The 21591-nt window shown below is 48.6% G+C and overlaps 1 protein-coding gene across 2 annotated transcripts; it reads left to right on the top strand.

Annotated features, from left to right (window-relative positions):
• Positions 1 to 1876: 1876 nt before the first annotated feature.
• Positions 1877 to 21321, top strand: LOC309335851 (transitional endoplasmic reticulum ATPase-like). 2 transcript variants are annotated; one of them, XM_081851108.1, is made up of 18 exons: positions 1877 to 1974; positions 5048 to 5159; positions 7293 to 7465; positions 8141 to 8283; positions 9774 to 9904; positions 10404 to 10535; positions 11422 to 11524; positions 11851 to 11984; positions 13387 to 13522; positions 13866 to 13978; positions 14841 to 15005; positions 15678 to 15800; positions 15964 to 16176; positions 17071 to 17249; positions 18821 to 18950; positions 19182 to 19340; positions 19556 to 19707; positions 20537 to 21321. In XM_081851108.1, the coding sequence occupies exons 3-18, from the start codon at positions 7299 to 7301 to the stop codon at positions 20640 to 20642; spliced, it is 2286 nt and encodes a 761-aa protein (XP_081707234.1). In that variant the 5' UTR covers positions 1877 to 1974; positions 5048 to 5159; positions 7293 to 7298; the 3' UTR covers positions 20643 to 21321. The 2 variants fall into 2 exon arrangements, with proteins under 2 accessions (XP_081707234.1, XP_081707233.1); XM_081851107.1 differs by lacking the exon at positions 1877 to 1974 and adding an exon at positions 2601 to 2778.
• The last annotated feature ends 270 nt before the right edge of the window (positions 21322 to 21591 follow it).

Below are 21591 nucleotides of genomic sequence, written 5' to 3'. Positions count from 1 at the left end.
GCGAGCTACAAGGATCTTCAGCAGCCCTTGCTGGCTTGGCTGCCTCCTCAGCGCAGCTTCTTTTGTGGGATTCCATCTGGCTGTGCTCATTGCCAAGTGCCCAGATGCATTCCCCTGCCTCCTCCCCAATGCAGGCATCCTGGGCATATGGCAGAGAGTAAGCAGAAGGAATCAGTTATCAAACCACAAGATGATAACATAATGTCAGCAAACCTTTGGCTGGCCCCACAGGAGAAAAGGGAGGAAGGGTAGGCGGGAGAGAAAAGATCATTACTGAACCACAAAAAAGGCTACTATTAAAAACATCACTGGAAACTAAGCAGAATGAATGAACAGGAATCCTGGCATCAGAAATGGCAATATTGGGAAAATCAGCAGAGAGCATTTCAGTTTCCTGGGACACTCCATAACTGACCTTAAGGTGGTACCTTGGGTTAAGTACTTAATTCGTTGCGGAGGTCCGTTCTTAACCTGAAACTGTTCTTAACCTGAAGCACCACTTTAGCTATTGGGACCTCCTGCTGCTGTCACACCGCCAGAGCACGATTTCTGTTCTCATCGTGCTCTGGAAAGTTCTTAAGCAAAGTTCTTAACCCGAGGTACTATTTCTGGGTTAGCGGAGTCTGTAACCTGAAGCGTATGTAACCTGAAGCCTATGTAACCCAAGGTACCACTGTATTGGAACTTCAAAAGGAGAATGCTACATGAAACAGATAAATTATGCTTCATCAAGAAGTTCGGTGCTATCACTTGTGGATAGAATGGACACAGTGGATAGAATGGACACAGTGGATTTTTATCACACAATATATGCTAATTGATTTACCAATGCCAGAGCTTCTGTTAGCAACACAACTGTTAATAAGGTAATTATCACCATCTCTACTTTTCACATTTCATTTCCTTCTGACCTCACTGTTTACAACCCACACCAACCGTCTCTGCAACTAAGAGCAACACTGAGTGCACCTGATTATGTGAACTGTAATCTACGAAAACTCATGCCACAATAAATCTGTTAGTTTTCAAGGTGCCACAAGAATTTGTTGTTTTTGGTAGAGATAGTAACCCAACAGAATCAGAGTTGATCCCACGAAGCATGAGGATTCTATGGCACAGGACAGGAGGGTTCTGTGTGATTTCTGCTTTCTGAAACCTATTCCCAAACAAGACATAAAAGGGGTCTTATTTCTGAATAATTCATAACCATAACATTAGCTCGTGTGGCTGACTGGTAGGTCTGGAACTCCTTCCACCCGGATGCTCAAAGTCCAAACCGGAAGCATTAAAAAACTTTACACAGGCTGGAAGTTCTGTTGACCAAGACTGAGCCAATAGAGATGAAGCTTTCTTTCTTTCTACCTATATATTATGGGTCGAATTTGCACAGCAAACTGTTAAAATACACGGAGGTATCTTAGGTTTTCACAGTATATGCTGCTAAGAGCTATGGGCGTAGCCAGGATTTTTGTTAGGGAGGCAGGACCGACTGTCAGTTAAGTATTTCTATTGTTTTACTTGATCTGCATAAGGCAGCTGCCCCTCTGCCCCCGCTTGGCCATCGCCCGTGCTAAGAGCCAGAGCAAAATAGGTATCCCTCACAGTTTGCTATTACGGGATATAGGCTTTCATCCGACACGCTTACTAAATTCTAGAGAAAGAGAGGTCCAAGATTAAAGCGAAGCAACACACACCTCGCAAATATAAGGGAAGCATAAGGCCACCAAAGCGCAAGCCTTCGGGCCGGAGCAAGACAAGCAGCCGTGTTTATACAGAGCATAGCGCCACCTGCAGGGTTCGTAAAGAGTGGGCGCAAAACAAGGCTCCGTTCTAACGACAACAGGATCGAATTACGCTAAACTGCTGCTGGGAATGGAAAGGAGGTGGCCTCTCTTCCTGGTTTCCTGCGCTGCATCATGCACGAACATCTCGCCTGTCAAAAAATGCATAGCGGTCAAGTCAAAAGCAGCCCTGGTGAGGGAACAGAGAAAACGGCAAATGCAGGAGGACTGGGGGTTTATCCGGCATTACTTGCAAGTTTATCACCGTCCCTAAAATTCATTGGTCTCTGTCTCTCTGTGCAGACAACCGGTTGAGAGATGCGTGTCCGGAATCAACTCTCACCCTTTCTTCTGTTCATAGCAGCCAACTCCTAGGGGCTGAGGTCCCTTCGCCCCCCCTAAAATATTTGAGCCCCCCCCCCAAGTTAATAGGCATTGCCATTCAAATAGAGTGCGTGTGGTCGATTACGCAGGGCGGGGCTTACCTGCCCCCCCCAAAATAATTATTCCAATTGGCACCCCTGCTTCTGTTATCCATTAAGCAAGAACGGGCGAGCCGCAGACACGAGTGTGTGAACGAGGGAGGGGACCCCTCCCTCCACTAACGACTCCGGTTGTGTGGAGCCACACGAGCGTGTCAGCTGCCCTCGTTCGCCCAAACAACAACAACGCCTGGCTGTTTATCTCGGCGGAGGCCCCGGCGGGGAGGCGGGCAGCAGCCTCCTTCGCTTGGGAAACTCCTGGCAGGGCCGTGCGGGGAGAGAGGGCGGGCCAGGCAGGCGGCAAGCGGGGCGGGGGGCAGAGCTGGGCGGCTTTCCAAGTGTCGCGAGCGAGGCAGGCGAGGAGGGAAGCAGGGCACTCGGGCAGTGGCCGCGGGGGAGCCGGGGGACGCGAAGCAGCCGAGGCCTTGCAGCGGAGGACGCGAGCAGCACGCCAGGCCGGGGGAAGCCCCACGAAGGGCCTGCAGAGCAGCCAGCATGCCCGCCTCCGGAGGGGAGTAAGTTCGCCTCCGCCGAGAGGACGGCGCGCGGCGAAGGGGCGGCTCGGGCAGGCAGGCAGCAAGCGGGGCGGGCGGGCTTCCCCCCTCTGGCCCGAGCGGGGCAGGGCTCGGGGGGAGGCAGGCGGGAGAAGCCTCTCCTTGGGCCTCGCACTTGGAGGAAACTTCCCCCCAAGTTCGGAGCTCGCTCCCTCGCTTGAGCAGGTGCTGAAGGCCTTGGGCGCGTTTGCTTTGGTGTTGCTAATGCCTGTCTCTCGCTACTCTCGTGTCGTGTGAATAGCGGGGTCCCCCCCGGTCCCCGAAGCCTGGCAGGAGCGGGCCCTTCGCTCTTCTCCTATTTCCCAAGTTGGTTGTTTTGGGAAGCCGGACTAGGGGGCAGCTGATGTTTATATCCGACAATGATCGCACCACATGGGCATGGCTGGACGGGGAGGGGAGGGTTGCTAGGGTATTTATAGGTTGTGGAATCCGACCGCGACGCGAGGCTGGAGGGGAAAACATGGCCCCCTCCCCTCCCCTCCCCTCCCCTCTCCCTTCCTGGCCCTGCCTATGTATTTGCGTTTCTGCTCTGTCGCTCAGCATCAGCTGTGCCAACAGAATGCAACAAAGAGTCTGGTGGCACCTTTAGAGGCCTAGGGTTGCCATAGTTCAAAAAGTACAATTCCTGACACCAGCAGATATGTTGTTGAGCTGTCATTCGGAAGACCCCAAACCTCCCCCCAAAATAGTGTTTTTTAAAAAAGCTTTTGCAGCATTTGCTGCTGCTTTTTCCGTTGTGTTGCTATACAACCGGGTTTCCCCAGACATATTGCCAAAATTCCCCCTCACACCATTTTTACACCTGAAAACCAGGACAAGTCAGGAATTTTCTTGACGTATGGCAAGCCTATAGAGGCCACAATGTTTATTGTGGCATGAGCTTTTTGGGGGCGAGAGCGCTCACTTTGTCAGATGCATCGCTGAGAGGATTTTTTCTAGATTCTCCTGGTGCAATAAATAGAGGACACAAGATTCGGGTTGGTTTTGCTGCATCAGACTCAGTAACTGCTGTACCACCCCCACTACCCCGAATTTGCCACGGAAATGTTGTGTCTACTAGAGGACAATGGTGCAAGTTGATGAAGGCTGTTGTCCTGTACATGCTTATCTGGGAGTAAGTTGCACTGAATTTGATGGGGCATGTTTCTGAGTAGGCAACTTGCAGGAATTGCAGTGTGATTGAAGGAAGTTACCCCCCCCCTAAAAACAAAAGAAACATCCAACAGAAATGTGCAAAAAGTTTATTAAAGTACTCATTTGTTGCAAAGATTCAGATGTCTTTCCTCCAGATAGCTAATTTCTCCAGCCTTCAGGCTGCCTATCCAAATACAGCTTCCAGTGCAATAAATAAGTGTTTCGTCTTGTGTTATGCCTACAATATCAGCAACAAGGATGTCATTTAGGGACGGAAGCTCGGTTTTCTTCCCCAACAATTTCAGGGTACCTTTATTTATTGATGTAAAATAATTGCCAATTGTTATTCTTCAGGAACAACTATATATTTATTATTATGAGATATAAAAAGTATCCACAATAAATGCTCTTAAAATAATATTGTTTTGATGTTTTTTGTATTTATTTTAATAATCCCATCTGGAATGTATCCAAGACCAGGCCTTTAAAGTTTGCTGTGACTCGTGACTTGAAAAAGCACACCTTCTTCCACCAGTTCCCATTTCATTTTAAAAGAGGGATGGGGAACATCTCCAGCTGTTGTGCAACTGCATCTCCCACCATCCCTGATTATTGGCCATACTGCTTGGGGTTGATGGCAGTTGAAGTCCCAACAACTTCTAGATCCATTTGAATCTGACTAAAGGCCTGGTTTTCAGGGTGAAAACAACCTTGGTCACCCTGACTGATGACTTATCAGGAGAGAGGGAGAACTGCAACCCTGTTGCTAGAAAAAAAGAGCTAGTAACACACAGCCTGGGTTTCTGGTAGAAATGGAAACCTGCAAATGGCCATGATTCTCAGTGGATGTGGAGCTGCATTCCTGAACCTGGTGCCCTGCACATGTTTTGGATTACAGCTCCTATCAACTCAATAGGGACTAATGGGAGCTACATCCCAAAACATGGATTGCACCAAAGGTAAGAACATTACTGTACCTTCCTGCAATATCTATGATGAAACCCCTACGCATTGTAGTCCTCCTCTCTTCTCTGAAACTTATCTCTATGTGAGCATCCACACACCTGAGAGACCTCTTTGATGTTCTGTCCTGTAGCCCCAAAGGAGAGGATTATTCCACAGCCATCCTGCGCCAGAAACATCGTCCCAACCGCCTCATTGTAGATGAAGCGGCCAATGAAGACAACAGCATTGTGAGCCTGTCTCAGGTAACTAAAAATCTACAGCTCACCTTTCCTGCCCATAGTGTCCTTTGCCCCACATTAGCTGTCGTCACTGCTGCTTCAGTACTGTGACAAGACAGAAGTACTGTTTTGGGGGGACAGGAGGCGGGCAGGTGTGGAGGATTCCCTGGTCCTGAATGGGGTAACTGTGCCCCTGAAGGACCAGGTGCGCAGCCTGGGAGTCATTTTGGACTCACAGCTGTCCATGGAGGCACAGGTCAAATCTGTGTCCAGGACAACTGTTTACCAGCTCCATCTGGTACGTAGGCTGAGACCCTATCTGCCTGCGGACTGTCTCGCCAGAGTGGTGCATGCTCTGGTTATCTTCTGCTTGGACTACTGCAATGCACTCTACGTGGGGCTACCTTTGAAGGTGACTTGGAAACTACAACTAATCCAGAATGCGGCAGCTAAACTGGTGACTGGGGGCGGCCGCCGAGACCATATAACACCGGTCTTGAAAGACCTACATTGGCTCCCAGTATGTTTCCGAGCAAAATTCAAAGTGTTGGTCCTGACCTTTAAAGCCCTAAACGGCCTCGGTCCAGTGTACCTGAAGGAGCGTCTCCACCCCCATCGTTCTGCCCCGGACGCTGAGGTCCAGTGCCGAGGGCCTTCTGGCGGTTCCCTCATTGCGAGAAGCAAAGCTACAGGGAACCAGGCAGAGGGCCTTCTTGGTAGTGGCGCCCGCCCTGTGGAACGCCCTTCCAGCAGATGTCAAAGCAATAAACAACTACCTGACATTCAGAAGACATCTTAAGGCAGCCCTGTTCAGGGAAGTTTTTATCGTGTGATATTTTACTGTCTTTTTGGTTTCTATGGAAGCCGCCCAGAGTGGCTGGGGAGGCCCAGCCAGGTGGGCGGGGTATAAATAATAAATTATTATTAATATTATTATTATTATTCATTCTAGACCATTGCCCTCTGCTCCTTAGCTAGTCTGGCCAGTCTATTTTCTCAAGTCTTGCACCCAGTGAATATAATGGCCCCATCTCACTGAACACCAAGAACCCAGTGCAGCACAGCATGGCGAGGAAGATAGTTCTACCATATAGTGGTGGGGAGGGGAAGTGGAATCAAGAGGAGGAGGTTGGGATCAAGGGGTGCATGCCTCATGGTGCACACCCTCTGATCATAATCCTTTCTTGAATATCATCTTAGCTGTTAGGGGCTCGAGCAGGTCAATCCCCCAGCCCCTGCCACATTCACCTCCCTCCCCTGTGTCCCATGACTCTTGGAAGGCAGTGAGCTCACTAGTCTGTGTTGGGCCATCCCTCCCCTTTCTTTTTAGCTCACAAACTAAATTTATGGGGAAACTTCTAAACGTGTCAAGCCACTCTGTGTTTGTCTAACTCTTTGGGAAGAAGGGCAAGATATAAAATGCCAAATAACCAGCAGTAGTTTGGGGCTGGGTCATGTGTGTGTATTTATTTTTTGTTATAACTGTTAATTATTTGGTTGGGTTAACTGATTTTAACCTATAAGTTAAAGAAATATTGCTTATGTCCATTAGACTCAAAAATGATTGCTCGTCTGCCTTTCCTAATCTATAGCTGAGAACTGCACGCATACACTTTGTGTCACAAACATGATGTGATTTGAATATTAACATAAAGAGCACACAGAGACGGTTGAGAAATATACATAAGCAACCCATGTGCGCAGAATTTTGCCAAGGCTGATGTGAGCACATGATTTGAATTCAAACATATCTTAGATTTGCCAATATGCAACAGAGGTACCTAAATGATGTTTTATTCTGTTTGATGTTTTATTCTATTTTTTAATCTGTTGGGAGCTGCCCAGAGTGGCTGGGGAAACCCAGCCAGATGGGCAGGGTATGTATAAATAAATAAATACTAAAAAAAAAACCCCATAGATTTGATTTTCTCCAGAAAGACAGGCAATAACACAAACAATGGATATGCAAAAGTATACAATTTCTGTTCTCACACTGCCTTACAAAACACACATTTTAAATACACCACAGGCATCTCACCTGCACAAACAGATGTGCCACATTTGACCCTGCAAGAACCACATCATGAAAACACACACAGCTGCATGTCATCTAGTGGAAAATGACCTTGCCTCAGTCCTGTTCTTGGTTCATCGCAGGCCAAGATGGAAGAGCTGCACTTGTTCCGGGGAGACACGGTGCTGCTGAAGGGGAAGAAGCGGCGGGAGACAGTCTGCATCGTCCTCACGGATGACTCCTGCCAGAACGAGAAGATCCGCATGAACCGCGTCACCCGCAACAACCTCCGTGTGCGCCTTGGAGATGTGGTCAGGTGAGGCCTGTCTGAATGGAACTAGTGGCAGGAAGAAAGCATAGGAAAGGGACTTGTGCTGTGAGTGTGCTAGGATATCTCTGGAGAGGCGCAGATGTGTGCTGCTATAGGGAGCACCAGACGGCAAACTGTGCCACACAGTCAGCAAAGGCTCATAGTGGGGCTATTTTAAGCTTTTGGAGGGAAACAGCCCTTGTTATTGGTAATTTGCATGTGCACATTCATCTATATGTATACAGTGGTACCTTGGGTTACATATGCTTCAGGTTACATACTCTGCTAACCCAGAAATAGTGCTTCAGGTTAAGAACTTTGCTTCAGGATGAGAACAGAAATCGTGCTCCAGCGGCACGGCAGCAGCAGGAGGCCCCATTAGCTAAAGTGGTGCTTCAGGTTAAGAACAGTTTCAGGTTAAGTACGGACCTCCGGAATGAATTAAGTTCTTAACCCGAGGTACCACTGTACTTATTTGAAGTTGTCCAGCATGGAATCTGTTCAATTGGAATCTAATAAAATTGGGGACAATGCTAGAGCTTGGGAACGGCTGCTGTGTTGCACACCCTGTATGTTGCATACCCGGTAGATTCAGTTTGTTCCTGAAGAGTATGTGTGTGTGCATGTGTGCGCGCGCACTCTGCTACATTACGGAAGCTAGCTGAGCCTTCCCTTGTCTAGTGTGCAGGCTTGTCCGGATGTGAAGTACGGAAAGCGGATCCACGTCCTGCCCATTGACGACACCATTGCAGGCTTGACTGGGAACCTCTTTGAAGTTTACCTCAAGCCCTATTTCCTCGAGGCCTATCGACCTGTGCACAAAGGTGAGGAGGGGCAGCACTAGGCCTGCCATAAGGAACAAGGCTAAAGGGGAAGGAGGCAGTGCTGGAGAGAGGGGCCTTCGACCTGGAGGTGAAGGGGGCCGCAGTGAAGACAGCCTCAGCACCCAGCGTGGTGGGGTAAATGCCAGGTTCCATGGGCCCCAGAGACCCCACCACAGCTGATGCCGACCTCTCTTTGTGCTCTTGCTCTCTCCCACAATTTCATTACAGTGGTACCTCGGGTTACATACGCTTCAGGTTACAGACTCTGCTAACTCAGAAATATTACCTCAGGTTAAGAACTTTGCTTCAGGATGAGAACAGAAATTGTTCAGTGGCAGCACAGCAGCAGCAGGAGGCCCCATTAGCTAAAGTGGTGCATCAGGTTAAGAACAGTTTCAGGTTAAGAACAGACCTCAGGAACGAATTAAGTTCTTAACCCGAGGTACCACTGTATTGCTGTAAGATAAAGCGCTGGGCTAAGTAGCTGAAGCCAATGCTACCTTGGTGATTTATTTGTGTGTTTTTTTATTACTACCCTTATATCCCACTTTTCCTCCATGCAGCTCTAGGTGGCACCCATGGTTTTCTCCCTCCTCGTTTTATCCTCAGAACAGCCCTATAGGGTAGGGTAGGCTGAGAGAGAGTGAGTGGCCCAACGTCTCCCAGTGAGCTTTGTGGCTGAGTGGGGATTTGAACCCCAGGTCCTAGTCTAGGAGTATAGCTGCTGCACCACACTCACCTCCTCCACACTTCTGGGCCCCACCTTTGGCATGTGCTACTTCAGGAGTGGAGCCTGGAGGCATTAGAGATAATAAAGATGGTGGCTGCTGCAGCTGCCTCACCCAAAGCTTATCTTTACAGCACCGAGCTGAGGGAGACCTGGCCAGCTGGACTAGTGCCACTGCCCATCCCTTCTGCCCCTGGAAAACTTTGGGGAGGGCTGACAGTGAGGTGCTGGGGAGAGGAGCATCTGGAGGGCACCATGCCAAGGGCTCTCTCTAACTTGGCACTGGTTCTGCTTCTAAGCACCAGGGAGATTGTTTTCTCAGTCTGAGCACAGTTTGGGGCTGGGTTTGGCAATCCCACTGGGATTTATATTCCCAGTTCTCTTGTTTACTTGCAGGTGTTGCCTTTTCCTATTTTGCCCCAGAACTGTCACTTTCCAGCCTTTATTGTGGGTCCTCAGGTTAGCATACCAAATTCGAAACCTTTGGAGCTAGCAAGGTGCTTCCTCTTGTCTTCCCAGAGCCAGTGTGGTGTAGTGGTTAAGAGTGGTGGACTTGTAATCTGGTGAACCAGGTTCGCTTCCCCACTCCTCCACATGCAGCTGCTGGGTGACCGTGAAAGACCCTGAAATCTCTCAGCCCCACTCACCTCACAGAGTGTTTGTTGTGGGGGAGGAAGGGAAAGGAGAATGTTAGCCGTTTTGAGACTCCTTCGGGTAGTGATAAAGCGGGATATCAAATCCAAACTCTTCTTCTTCTTCCCAGGTGACATTTTCCTTGTGCGAGGCGGGATGAGGGCTGTGGAGTTCAAGGTGGTTGAGGTTGACCCCAGCCCCCACTGCATCGTTGCTCCTGACACCATCATCCACTGCGAGGGGGAGCCCATCAAGAGAGAGGTGTGTAAGAGATGCACTTCAGGGATGGGAGAGCAGGCAGCTGGATTATGGTTGGGCGATTATTACTAGAAGCCATTCAAGCCATCTGGATAGTGTAGAGGCACAGGATTTTGAGGGTGGGATCTGCCGTACAAAATTGGCACTGTCCAGTTTGTTCGATACATGCAAATAACTGTGGTCCTCAGTAAAATTTTATTTTTTAAAAAATAATTCTGTGGAATATGCACCTCAACAAAATTGAAGAGAGGCATAAAGGGAAGCCTCCTGACCTCTCTGTGTTGTTGGACTGCTATCTCCTATCACCTCCAACCAGCATGGCCAATGGTTGAGGTTGATGAGAGTTTGTAGTCCAGCAACATCTGGCAGGGCCCACAGAAGAGTTAAGGCAGGAATCCTGCCTCCTCAGTTTACTCAGCATGTTAACTATGTCATATAAGCTTTGTGGGACAGGGTGCTCTGTTGTTGAGATACTTTCCTTCTCACCCCTCCACTCTGTCAGGACGAAGAGGAAAGCCTCAATGATGTCGGCTATGATGACATTGGGGGCTGCCGTAAACAGCTGGCTCAGATCAAGGAGATGGTGGAGCTGCCCCTGAGACACCCAGCGCTCTTCAAAGCTATTGGTGTGAAGGTACAGCAGGGGAACTGGGAAGGCCAGGGCGTAATAGCTTCCAGAGTACCATTCTTCACTGTTGTTCATGAAATGTATTACAACAGGGGAAGCCGATGTAGTTCCCTCTAAGAACTGGAGACTTCAACTCCCTGAGCATTGCCCATGCTGGCTGGGACTGGTGGGAGTTGTAGTTCACAGCACCATACTAGCTATCCCTGTGTTGCAAAATTCTTCCATAGGTTGCATGGATGAGTATTCCTTCTGCTTTGTTCCCACCACCTTTCTCTCTAAGCAGAATTTTCTGTGTCATTCATACTCCCACTCCTAAAATAAGCAAGAACCCTTTTCCTGTCTCCCACATCGTAGGCTCTCTTGGCTTCATTGGCCAAAGCATCTTTTCTGGTCCATTGACTTCTCACCAGGGATGGCCCGAGACATTTTGGCACCATTGGGGTGGCTCATGAGGCTCTGCAAGGGCTTCCCTTCAAGGAAAAGCCCTTTTGAAGCCTCACCACCAGGGGCGGGGGACGGGGGGCGTGCAAACTCTGCAAGGGCTTAGCTGGGGTGCAACACTGTGCACTGGAACGCCTCCCTCTCAACGAGACTCTTGGCAAGCAGGGACATTCCACAAGGCTTTGCTGCTGGTCTGTTTCTGCCCCTAGGGGCAGGGGAGACCACCAAGCAACACACTGTCACTCTCCTGTTGCAGAAGCCTCCTTTACATGGTTTGTTGTGGGAGCAGTGTGGCAAGGTACCACCCTCACCTCTTCCATTGCCTGAGGCGACTGCTTCACCCCGCCTCATGGGTGGGCCAGCTCTGCCTCTGTCACTGTTGGAGAACCTAATTATTTTGCACAGACTCTCCTTATAGGACTCCTCTGCCTTCCCTCCTTTCTTTCCCTAGCCTCCACGAGGGATTCTTCTCTATGGTCCCCCTGGCACTGGGAAAACACTTGTTGCCCGTGCTGTTGCAAATGAAACTGGAGCCTTCTTCTTCCTTATCAATGGTGAGAAATACTGTGTGAAATGGAGGGAGGGAAGTTGGGGGGGGGATCTTAGCAAAACCTATCCATCCATTCTTCATCCATTAAGGACAAACTCTCTAATCCTTCTTGCCACCCAGAAATAGATGATGGTTATGATTAAAGTGAAGCCAGTGTACAGGAGACGTATAAACTCTGGGCTGTGACCAAAGCAGGCACAGCAGAACTGGCAATAGTATTTTTGATGCCATGCCATTTCATTCTCCAACTGTCCTCTGTAGCTACTCTGAAGTATAGAAGAGGCTGTTTTTATAATCTAAGGCTAAGTATTGTCTTCTGTTCTTCTATAGGCCCAGAGATCATGAGCAAACTGGCTGGGGAATCGGAGAGCAACTTGCGCAAAGCCTTTGAAGAGGCAGAGAAGAATGCTCCAGCCATTATCTTTATTGATGAGCTGGATGCCATTGCCCCTAAGAGAGAGAAGGTGAGAGATGGTATTATTGGGAGCAGATAGTGAAGTTATCCTACTTTGCCCAAAGACAGATGCCTGTTCAAACTGGGATCCTTCTATGATTGGCTGCTCTCATCTCAGATGTGTTGGGAAGCTATCCTCAATGCAATAAACTGCCTCCAGAAAGGGCAAAAGCAACTATATCTCACCATTAGGTGAAATATTAGTTTAAACGAAGCCTTTGTGTTTTCCCTCAACACACACACGCAGAGAGAGAGGCTGAATTTAGCCAGAGGTATGCTGGTCTTTCCCCAGTTGTATTACTTGGGAAATGCTGGTGTGTGATATTCTTTGGGGCTGTTGATAGCACTGGCACATTCTGTAAAGCTGTTCAGCATGAAATGAGAGAGGAGATGGCAGAATGGAATAAACCCAGTCCTGGGTGTGCTTAATGCTGTGATGGAACAGAAATCATTAGGTTTTGTACCAGGAACAGCGATTCTCTCCCAGCCTGACACTAGCAGGAGCCATGATGAGAGAGCCTAGTTCCAGTCCCATCACAGTTATCTTCAGCTTGGCGGTAAGTCTGTGTAATGTAGAATACAGTAATTCTTTCTTGGCATTATACTGCTGGTGGAGGAAAAGGTGCTGCCAAATACCTTCCCCCTTCCTCTTGCTTCTCAGAATGCTGCAAAATCCTGTCCTATGGATCCAAGTACAAGAGAGGCGATGCTGCAAGGAATGCACCTCAATCTTTTGCCCTGTTATGGTGCTCACCTTGGGCTCCTCCTCCAGATGTTTGCTTATGGGGTGTTTACATGCCTTCCCTTTAATCATTTATCCCATACTTTTCCATGCATGTTGCTTTCCAAACTGCAGAAAGGCCTTTTTAAAAATAAAGTGAATTTTGTTGGGCTAGGGCATTAAATTGCTCTAATCCACTCTTAACTGCGCAAACTTGAAATTCCTGTGAGGTCTTGAACCTTTCCACAAAATCCTGATCATTTGAAGGCAGCCATACATTGCTGTACAGTGGAACCTCTACTTATGGACATAATCCGTTCCGTAGGTCCATCCGCTGGTCGAAACAGTATGCTAGAAGAGGCTTCTTGTGTGCATGCGCATTTGGCATTAGCGCACTTCTGTGCATGCACAGATGGCAGAAGCCGCTTCCGCGCATGCGCGAATCGCGGCAGACCTGGTGTTTACTTCCGGGTTTGCCACGGATGCAACTTGGAACGTCCACAAGATGAGGCGTATGTAAGTCAAGGTTCCACTGTATCTCCCAAGTTTGCTCTTGTGCACATCTACCACCACTAGGGGTAGCCGTGTCCAAAATTTTAGTCCTAGGATGGATTTGTTTGAACTTCTAAGCTAAGGTATGAGAGCCGGTTGCTGTTCTAGCGTTTCTTTCAACTTTGGGCTCCCGTTTCAGACACATGGAGAAGTGGAACGCCGCATTGTGTCCCAGCTGCTCACACTCATGGATGGCCTGAAGCAGCGCTCACATGTGATAGTCATGGCGGCTACGAATCGGCCCAACAGCATCGATCCTGCACTGCGCCGTTTTGGTAGGAGACTGTCCTGCATTCTCATCCATCTGCCCTAGGGACTCTCCTCCTTCTCCTCCTTTGGTTGTGAGCCTTAAGTCCATTGAGGAAAATACCAGAGTCCCATTGTCACAAGTTGCTCCTAAAGATGCTGGCTGTAACAAGAGACAAGTTTCTAGCTCTCTTGTTTAATCCATGGGGGCCTTAACCTTCCCAGGTGCCAACCCATCTCCAGGGACACATCCTAACTACTTAGACCCACTTCCCATTCATTGTTCCCTCGTCTGCAAGATATGATAGTTATGAGGATGAAGGAGTGTTGTTTTTGGTAGTTCTGGGCTCAGTGCTCCTTTATCCTCTGCAGGGCGCTTTGACCGAGAAATTGACATTGGGATCCCAGATTCTGTGGGAAGGCTGGAAATCCTGCAGATACACACCAAGAACATGAAACTGGCCGACGATGTGGACCTGGAGAAGGTGAGGAGCAGGCAATGGAGGCCTATAGGGAGGCAGGGTGGATCCAAGGGACACTCAGAGATGCATGGGCTCTTTAGAGCTTGGTAAGGGCTGCATTAGGCAGGAACACATATCTCTTGATTTCTGCTACATGTCTTAATGAGCTGTCACAGGTCACACACAATAGATGGAACACTCCATCTCACCTCAGGCCATGCCTTTCAAGGGTGCCACTTCCCACACTGACCAAGAGGTTGAACATCAAGTGACGCACCTCATATGTGACCCAGGTTGGGGGGGAGGATGGGGCTTAATAGCCATGGCCCTAGGTGCAAAGATGTGATGCACATGAATTATAGTAGCTCTCAGGTTCTGAGGTACATAGGTACTAGTGGATAACAGGGTATGCAGGAAACCTAAGGAGACAGCAGCATGCTTTGGGGATTGCCTGTGTGTGCTTGTCGGGGTGTGCTTATCCTTGCTCAGAGCCTGGCTATGAAGAGTAGAATGGCAGTTCCAGAAAGTTCCCTCTATAGAATGCAGGGTGCTCTACATTTGCCTGAGGTCAACTGAGGACTCATCCACATTTCCTTTTGCCCCACTGCGTTTGCCCCTTGAGGAAGCCTGCAGTTTAGCGCTGAAATGGAGCAGACGGCAAACGTGTTTTCTGCAGATTGGTGTTTGTTCAGTGCTAAAAGAGCAAGTTTGCCAGCAGTCTATTGTCTGGGACAGCTGATTACACCTCTAGCTACGAGGAAAGGCTCTTTGCATCATTAGGAGAGGCTCACTTTCCTTAGAAGCTGCTTCAGGAACCCTTAAGGAACTGTCCTAGGGAATGACACCCCATGGAAAGCCCCCTCCAACACACAGTTTGTGGTTACAGGTGGCCAACGAAACGCATGGGCACGTGGGTGCTGACCTGGCAGCTCTGTGTTCTGAGGCAGCGCTCCAAGCCATCCGCAAGAAGATGAGCGTCATCGACCTGGAGGACGACACAATTGATGCTGACATCCTCAATTCCATGGCTGTCACTATGGATGACTTCCAGGTGGGCCAGCTCTTGGCAATCCAATAGCAAGAGCTCTTAAGCTGAATATATATAATATAGCTGTTACCCCTGTTCACTTTGTTCGCCAACCCCAGTGGCCCTACCAAACCCACTTCCCCCTTGCTAACCCCACTCCCTTTACACCCCCCGTCTCCCTGTTGATCCCACTGTTGCTGCTGCTGCTTGAGACAGGAGGAAAAAGCCAGCGTTGAAAATGTGGGCTTCTTTCTTGTGCTTTCTTCAGCTGCAGCAGGTTTTGTGTATGTATGTTTGTGTGAGAGAGAGTGAGTGAGTGTCAGAGCAAAGCTTCTTTCTCCACTTTGTCCTCTCCCCCACTTCCCTCCACCACTGCTGGTGTGCTGGGAAGCCAGAAAAGGAAGACGGCACTTCAAAATGCAGGCTTTTTTTCTCCTGTCTTCCACAATGCGGAGTGACTTAGACCTTCCCTTTTCCACTGTGCCTTCCTGCCTTCGTGCACCTCTGGTTCCCTCCTCCTCACTGGCTTTGGTTGCCCACATACTTGCTCACTTGCCCGCCTGCCTGCCTGGCCAAAGTGCCCTGGTGTTTCTGGATTGCTCTTGGAGGATTCTATGGGAAGCAAGGAAGGAACCTCCTACCTCTGTCCAGGGAGGCACAGAACCTCAATGCTTCATGTTCTCTTCTGCTTTGTAGTGGGCCCTTGGACAGAGCAACCCATCAGCACTTCGCGAGACTGTAGTGGAGGTTCCACAGGTCTGCTGGGAAGATATTGGAGGCCTGCAGGAAGTCAAGCGTGAACTACAAGAGCTGGTGCAGGTCAGTAGCAGCATGGTGTGGTTTGGCCCCCAGATAGGAAAGAGAAGCATTAATGTGCTGCTTCAAAACTGGTACAGCAGAAGAGTGTCCTGACTACATGGTCAGTAAGGGGGAACAGTCCCAGTTCTCTAACACCCCCCCCACGCCCTCTCATCTTCAACAGTTCCCAGTGGAGTATCCCGACAAGTTCCTGAAATTTGGAATGACGCCATCACGAGGTGTGCTTTTCTATGGACCTCCCGGCTGTGGCAAGACCCTCCTGGCCAAGGCCATTGCGAATGAGTGCCAGGCCAATTTTATCTCCATCAAGGGGCCTGAGCTGCTCACCATGTGGTTCGGAGAAAGTGAGGCCAACGTCCGCGATGTTTTTGACAAGGTACAAAGTGGTTGCAGGGTGGGACAGATGAACACTCCTCACTTGAAAGCAGGTGGGCTCTGACACTGGATAGCTTTCAGCTTCAGATAAAGGCATTTCTCTCTTACCAGGCCTTTGAGAAACAACAGCAAGCCATTTTTTAGTGTTGTCAAATGAATGGGGATGTATACTGAATTCTAAATGCAGTATTCTATAGCTCTGTAAGTAGTTTTTGGATTGTTATATGTATCTTAGTTGCAACTGGTCCTGAGGCCATGTAACAAAGCGCAGGATATACATTTTATGGCTGAATGAATAAGCAAATAAGTAACGGGAGGGCAGGAACTGGAGGTTCCAACTACTTTCCAGTAGCCCATATGAAGAACCAAAAGCAAAGGAGATTGTAGCAAACCTCCAGACTTTATTATCATTTTTAAAAATGGCAGAGGAAATTAGGGCACTGATTCCAGAGACTTAGTTGTTCGTTGTTAAGGGAGGCCCCTGGTGATATGTTCAATAAAGATTTGCCTATCAGTCTTCCACAGGAAGCAGATACCTATATAGTTACTATATAGTCTTTGTGGAATACTATTTCTCTGCTGCATTCTTATTGGCAGCCTGAAGATCTGCCCACTAAGCACTCAGTGTTAACTAGGTCCTTCCTAACATATTACTTGGGAACCACTGAGCTGAGAGCCTCCAGCTTTTTATTGCCATCAGGTGTGGGTGGCTACCTACTGTGCAGCCCTCAGTTCACCACCTTCACCCTATAAATAGGGACAGGCAGCTGGTGTACCCACTGCTGGGGATGCACTACACAGGGTAGACGCGGAGCCTTTGAGCTCTAGATGCAACCCTGGCCAGTCCCATCTCTTCTCCATCATCCACCTCACACTGGTACCTTGCATCCCCCAGGCCAGGCAGGCTGCTCCCTGCATCCTCTTCTTCGATGAGCTGGACTCCATTGCCAAGTCCCGTGGTGGCGGTGCAGGAGACGGCGGAGGTGCAGCTGACCGTGTCATCAACCAGATCCTCACAGAGATGGATGGCATGACCAACAAGAAGACAGTTTTCATCATAGGTGCCACCAACAGGTAAAGAGGCTGGGGAAGGGAGGTTACAGTTGGGTGGCCGAGTCATGCATAAGAACTGCGCTGGGGTCTCCTCTCAAAGAAAGCTGCTCTGTTGACATATGATCAACACCAGACTGTTTGTCCCAGTGCAAACTCAGCCACTTGACCCCCAGATTCTATTCCGTTTTACCCTCATTGGGGTGGAATGCAAGGAGGCCTTTTTTGGAAAAGAGTTAAATCAGAACCAGGTCATTAGAGGTGAGTCCTTAGGGCAGTGGGGAGGGACCTCTTGACTGGATCTCGATCTCAAGGCTTCCAAATGCGGACTGCAGTTATATCTCCAGACACACAGCCTTCCTCCAAGTAGTGTCTCTGTCCCTCACTAAGGAATGAGAGGGAGGCTTCATTTCCCTGCTGAGAAAGGGAACCCTATTCTCAGGTTGGCATGGGAGGTATTCACTTAAACTGTTGTTCCTTGATTTGCTGATGGCAGGGACATGTGGCTTGAAGTTTTGTATAGCCTCTACTCACTCACGCTTCATTTTAGTTTTCACCCAAGTCAGACATTTTTTCCTTATCGCTTCCTCTTATCGTTTTCCTTATCTCTTCCGCTTTTCTGCCTTTGTGCTCAGGTTTATTTTTAGTATTTTGCCTGCCCTTGTGTCAATTCACCCTTCCACACAGGCTGCACGAGTTAATCCTACCCTCCTTTTAACCTCACCCTCAACACCCCAGAGAGTGTACCTGGCATAAACTGGATGCTAGAAAGGCGTGGAAAACTTAAATTCAGAGGATGGAGACCTGTAGAAACCCCAACAGTCTTTTGTCTTGTTCCATCCAACTTCACTAGGTGAGGAGAATGGGTCCCACCAGTGCCCAGTAGATCAAAGCCTACGTAGTCCTAGCTTATGAATCCCAACATTTCCCCACTCATTTACAGATCATGGCACATTCCTGTAGGCCAGCAGCAGCCCTTTTCACTAACGCTAGCAATGCTACATTCTTTATGTGGCGATGTGCTCGCCAGTGTGTACATTTGCCAGGCACTGAAAGTTAGAGCTCCATGCCTCCATAGAAGCAGGCTTTGGAAGGAGGGTTCTTCGGAAGGAGAATGTTCTGTCTCACAGCTTCCCTTCATGCAAAGTTACACCTCCTTCCTTGTTAATTCTTATCCGTCACGACTATAGAATCTGCTCTTTGCTTTAAGCTTGGTTACCAATGAAACTAAGAGCTTGAGTGAGGAGAGTCATGTGTCGCTGCCTTGGGGGAATCAAGAAACACAGTTCTCTAAGGGGATGGCTCTCTATTCCCGTTGACCATAGTGAATCCATATTCCTTTTTCAGCACACAACAGGGAAGCTAAGCGAGGAAACCTTTAACAAGAGTGATTGTTGGTATGCAGACCCTGCTTTGCTCCAAAGGAATGTGTATCTCTGGGTAAAAAATATTCCCTTTCCCTGCCTTGACACTTGTGAATGGATACCCCCGTCTGTGCTGTTGCTGAGCTGAGCTGAGCTGAGATGTGGAGTGCCTTATCTAGGGTGAAGCAGCCATTATACCTTGAATATATTCTCTGTCTCTTTGGCCTCCAGACCAGACATCATTGACCCAGCCATCCTTCGTCCAGGACGCCTGGATCAGCTCATCTACATACCCTTGCCCGATGACAAGTCTCGCATAGCTATTCTCCAAGCCAACTTGCGAAAGTCACCTATCGCCAAGGTCAGTGAAAGCCAGGACTGAACACAGGAGGGGAACTGAAACAGCATGGGAAGTAGATAGTAGAAATGGGGATAGTATTCTGAGACCGCATCCTGGCCTCCACCACCACTGTCTTCCAACAGAGGAGGATGTATTGCACGAAAGGTATGTTTCTCTTCTTCAAACAGGGAATGTTTTTTTTCTGTGTTGGCAGGACCTTTCCAGTAAGCCCATGTTATCTTTCTCCAACAGGATGTGGATTTGAATTACTTGGCCAAGATCACACATGGCTTCTCAGGTGCTGACCTCACTGAAATATGCCAGCGTGCCTGCAAACTGGCCATCCGTGAGGCCATCGAGATGGAGATCAAGGCAGAACGGGAGCGTCAGCGTCATAAATGTGCCGCCATGGTATGGTAGTGAGACTTCCCCACATCCCAACAGGGCCAGGCGGGATTCCTTCCATTGCCTCATGCCCTGCTCTTCCCTGCATAGTATTCTGGGAACTTTATGGCCACCCCCCCATCGTGGGGCCACAGTCTCCTCAATTGCATTGATCTCACAGGGCTTTGGTGCTTGTAAGGATGCAGCTCAACAACATTCCCCCCCCTGCCCTTTTGTGATAGGATGATGATTATGACCCCGTGCCAGAGATCCGACGCGATCACTTTGAGGAAGCAATGCGCTTTGCACGCCGCTCTGTCAGTGATAATGACATACGCAAGTATGAGATGTTTGCCCAAACATTACAGCAAAGCCGTGGCTTTGGCAACTTCAGGTAATGTTGGAGAACTTTTTGCTTCCTCTGCCCCAAGCTAGAGTTTCACTTCAGTGCAGTGGACAGGGCCTGGGTGAGGAACTTGGCCCCACAGATGTTGTTTGACCAGAACTCCCATGGCTGGGATTAGTGAAGGCTGAAGTTCAACAACATTCCTAGGTTCCCTTTTCCTAGGATAGGGGGAAATTTGTTCTTTGAAACAAGATACAGGAACCTCAGCTTGACTCTACTATGTAGCTTGACTCTCTACTATCTACCTTGTCACTCTGCTAAGTTTTGTAAGTTGCTTTGGGTTGCCTTGGGCAGGATAAAGTGACTAACAAATTAAATAAATTAAATAATAACAGTACTATCAAGATTTCCGAGGGTTGCATTTCATCATCCCAACCAACTGAAAATAATACTTTTTATTATTAAGTGTATGACCCAGTGAGGGCTCTCAAGTTAGTGTAAGATGTTAAATTCCATATACAAAATAAAGGGTACCATTCAAAAGAAGTGCAATAGAATTAAACACACACATACTAGCTAAAATAAACAAAAGACCATTCAAAAACAGCATTGCCCTGACCCAGCTATGGAGATCCACAGGCGGTACCTGCAGACTCTGAATTGCAGGTATAAATTAGATGTGCATTCAGATACAGTCCCTCCATATTGCATTACTTTAAACGGGATGGGTTTTTATGTGCATTGGGATGTGCATCACATCCACATTATTTTAACATCTTGTTTATGTAGAGTACAACCAGATCAGTGCCCACATTCATAAAACAGAATAACCCAACTTTCTCTTGCATGAAACCAAGGCCATTCTTTATCTCCACAGGTTTCCATCTGGAAAGCAGAGCACCAGTGGAGAGGGAAACAGTGGAAGCAGCAGTGGCCAAGGAAGCCTCTTCCAAGAGGAGGGCGATGATGATCTTTACAACTGATTGTGCAGGAAATGCCTCCTTTTTGCTGGCATTGTTTACCCTGTATTCTCATAGTTATTGTGCTCTTTAATGTCAGGGCTGGTGCTTGAGCCCCAACTCCTACCCTCATCCTTGTATGTGGAATCTGAGCTACCAGAGGCAAACTCCTCGTCCCTGATTTGGGGGCCAGATGCCTCTTTCAGTGTTTGTGCCTGTCTTGGCCACTACCAGGAATCTCATGGCACCGACAGCCCTTGCATTTGTTGGGTGTCCAAGGCAATACCCACGGAAGTCACCAGGGGGCAGCAAAAGCCTAAGCAGCTGCTGGATCAGAGGCAAAGGTCCATCTAATCTGGCATTCTGTTTCCGCCAACCAGCCAGATTCCTCACAGGGTGCAAAGCTGCCCACTTATCCCTTGATCTCATCTCAAACTGTCCCAAGCTGGTGCCTGCACCTTGTAGCATATGTATTGATGGCTCCCACTTTTTTAGAAACCAGGGAACAGGAGGATCCTTTCGCAAGGCGACCCAGCCTGCTCCCATTAGTCCTTTCTTATTCCACAGCAAAGACAGCTTTTGAAGTCTGCAGTTATGCATGAAGCCAATGAACTCCAGTTTGTGATACCAGTTGACAGAGATTTCTGGATGTCTTAATAAACTGAAAGTGCATGCCCCTTATACGGGGAGGAATTTTATAAAAGCCTGAAGTGTAATGTCTTGTGTGTGCAGACTTCACATCTGCAGGGGCTGGAATGGCTTGGGGCAGTAAGCTCCAGAACTGAACAGGCAGGGCATGTTGGCAGACAGAGAGAGACCTATGATTCTGCTACTAATTCCCATCTATGCTGGGAAAACGTTAAACTTTCCCTTCTCCTGTTGTGGACGTTTGCCATATTTCAGCCAGGTTTCCAGAGGCCCAATCACACATGCCCCATAGTCATCAAGTAGTTCTAGGAAGAGGCAAGGACAG

The sequence above is a fragment of the Podarcis erhardii genome (assembly GCF_964252035.2).
Source record: "Podarcis erhardii genome assembly, chromosome: 2".
NCBI lineage: Eukaryota > Metazoa > Chordata > Lepidosauria > Squamata > Lacertidae > Podarcis > Podarcis erhardii.
This window is presented reverse-complemented; position numbering and strand designations above follow the sequence as displayed.

Excerpts from the sequence above, each read along its gene's own strand:
- LOC309335851 (XM_081851107.1), top strand. The coding sequence starts at position 2,759 with ATGCCCGCCTCCGGAGGGGA. Across the intron at positions 13,523-13,865 it reads TCCTGCACTGCGCCGTTTTG|GGCGCTTTGACCGAGAAATT; the intron begins GTAGGAGACTGT and ends TATCCTCTGCAG. Across the intron at positions 15,006-15,677 it reads TCACTATGGATGACTTCCAG|TGGGCCCTTGGACAGAGCAA; the intron begins GTGGGCCAGCTC and ends TCTGCTTTGTAG.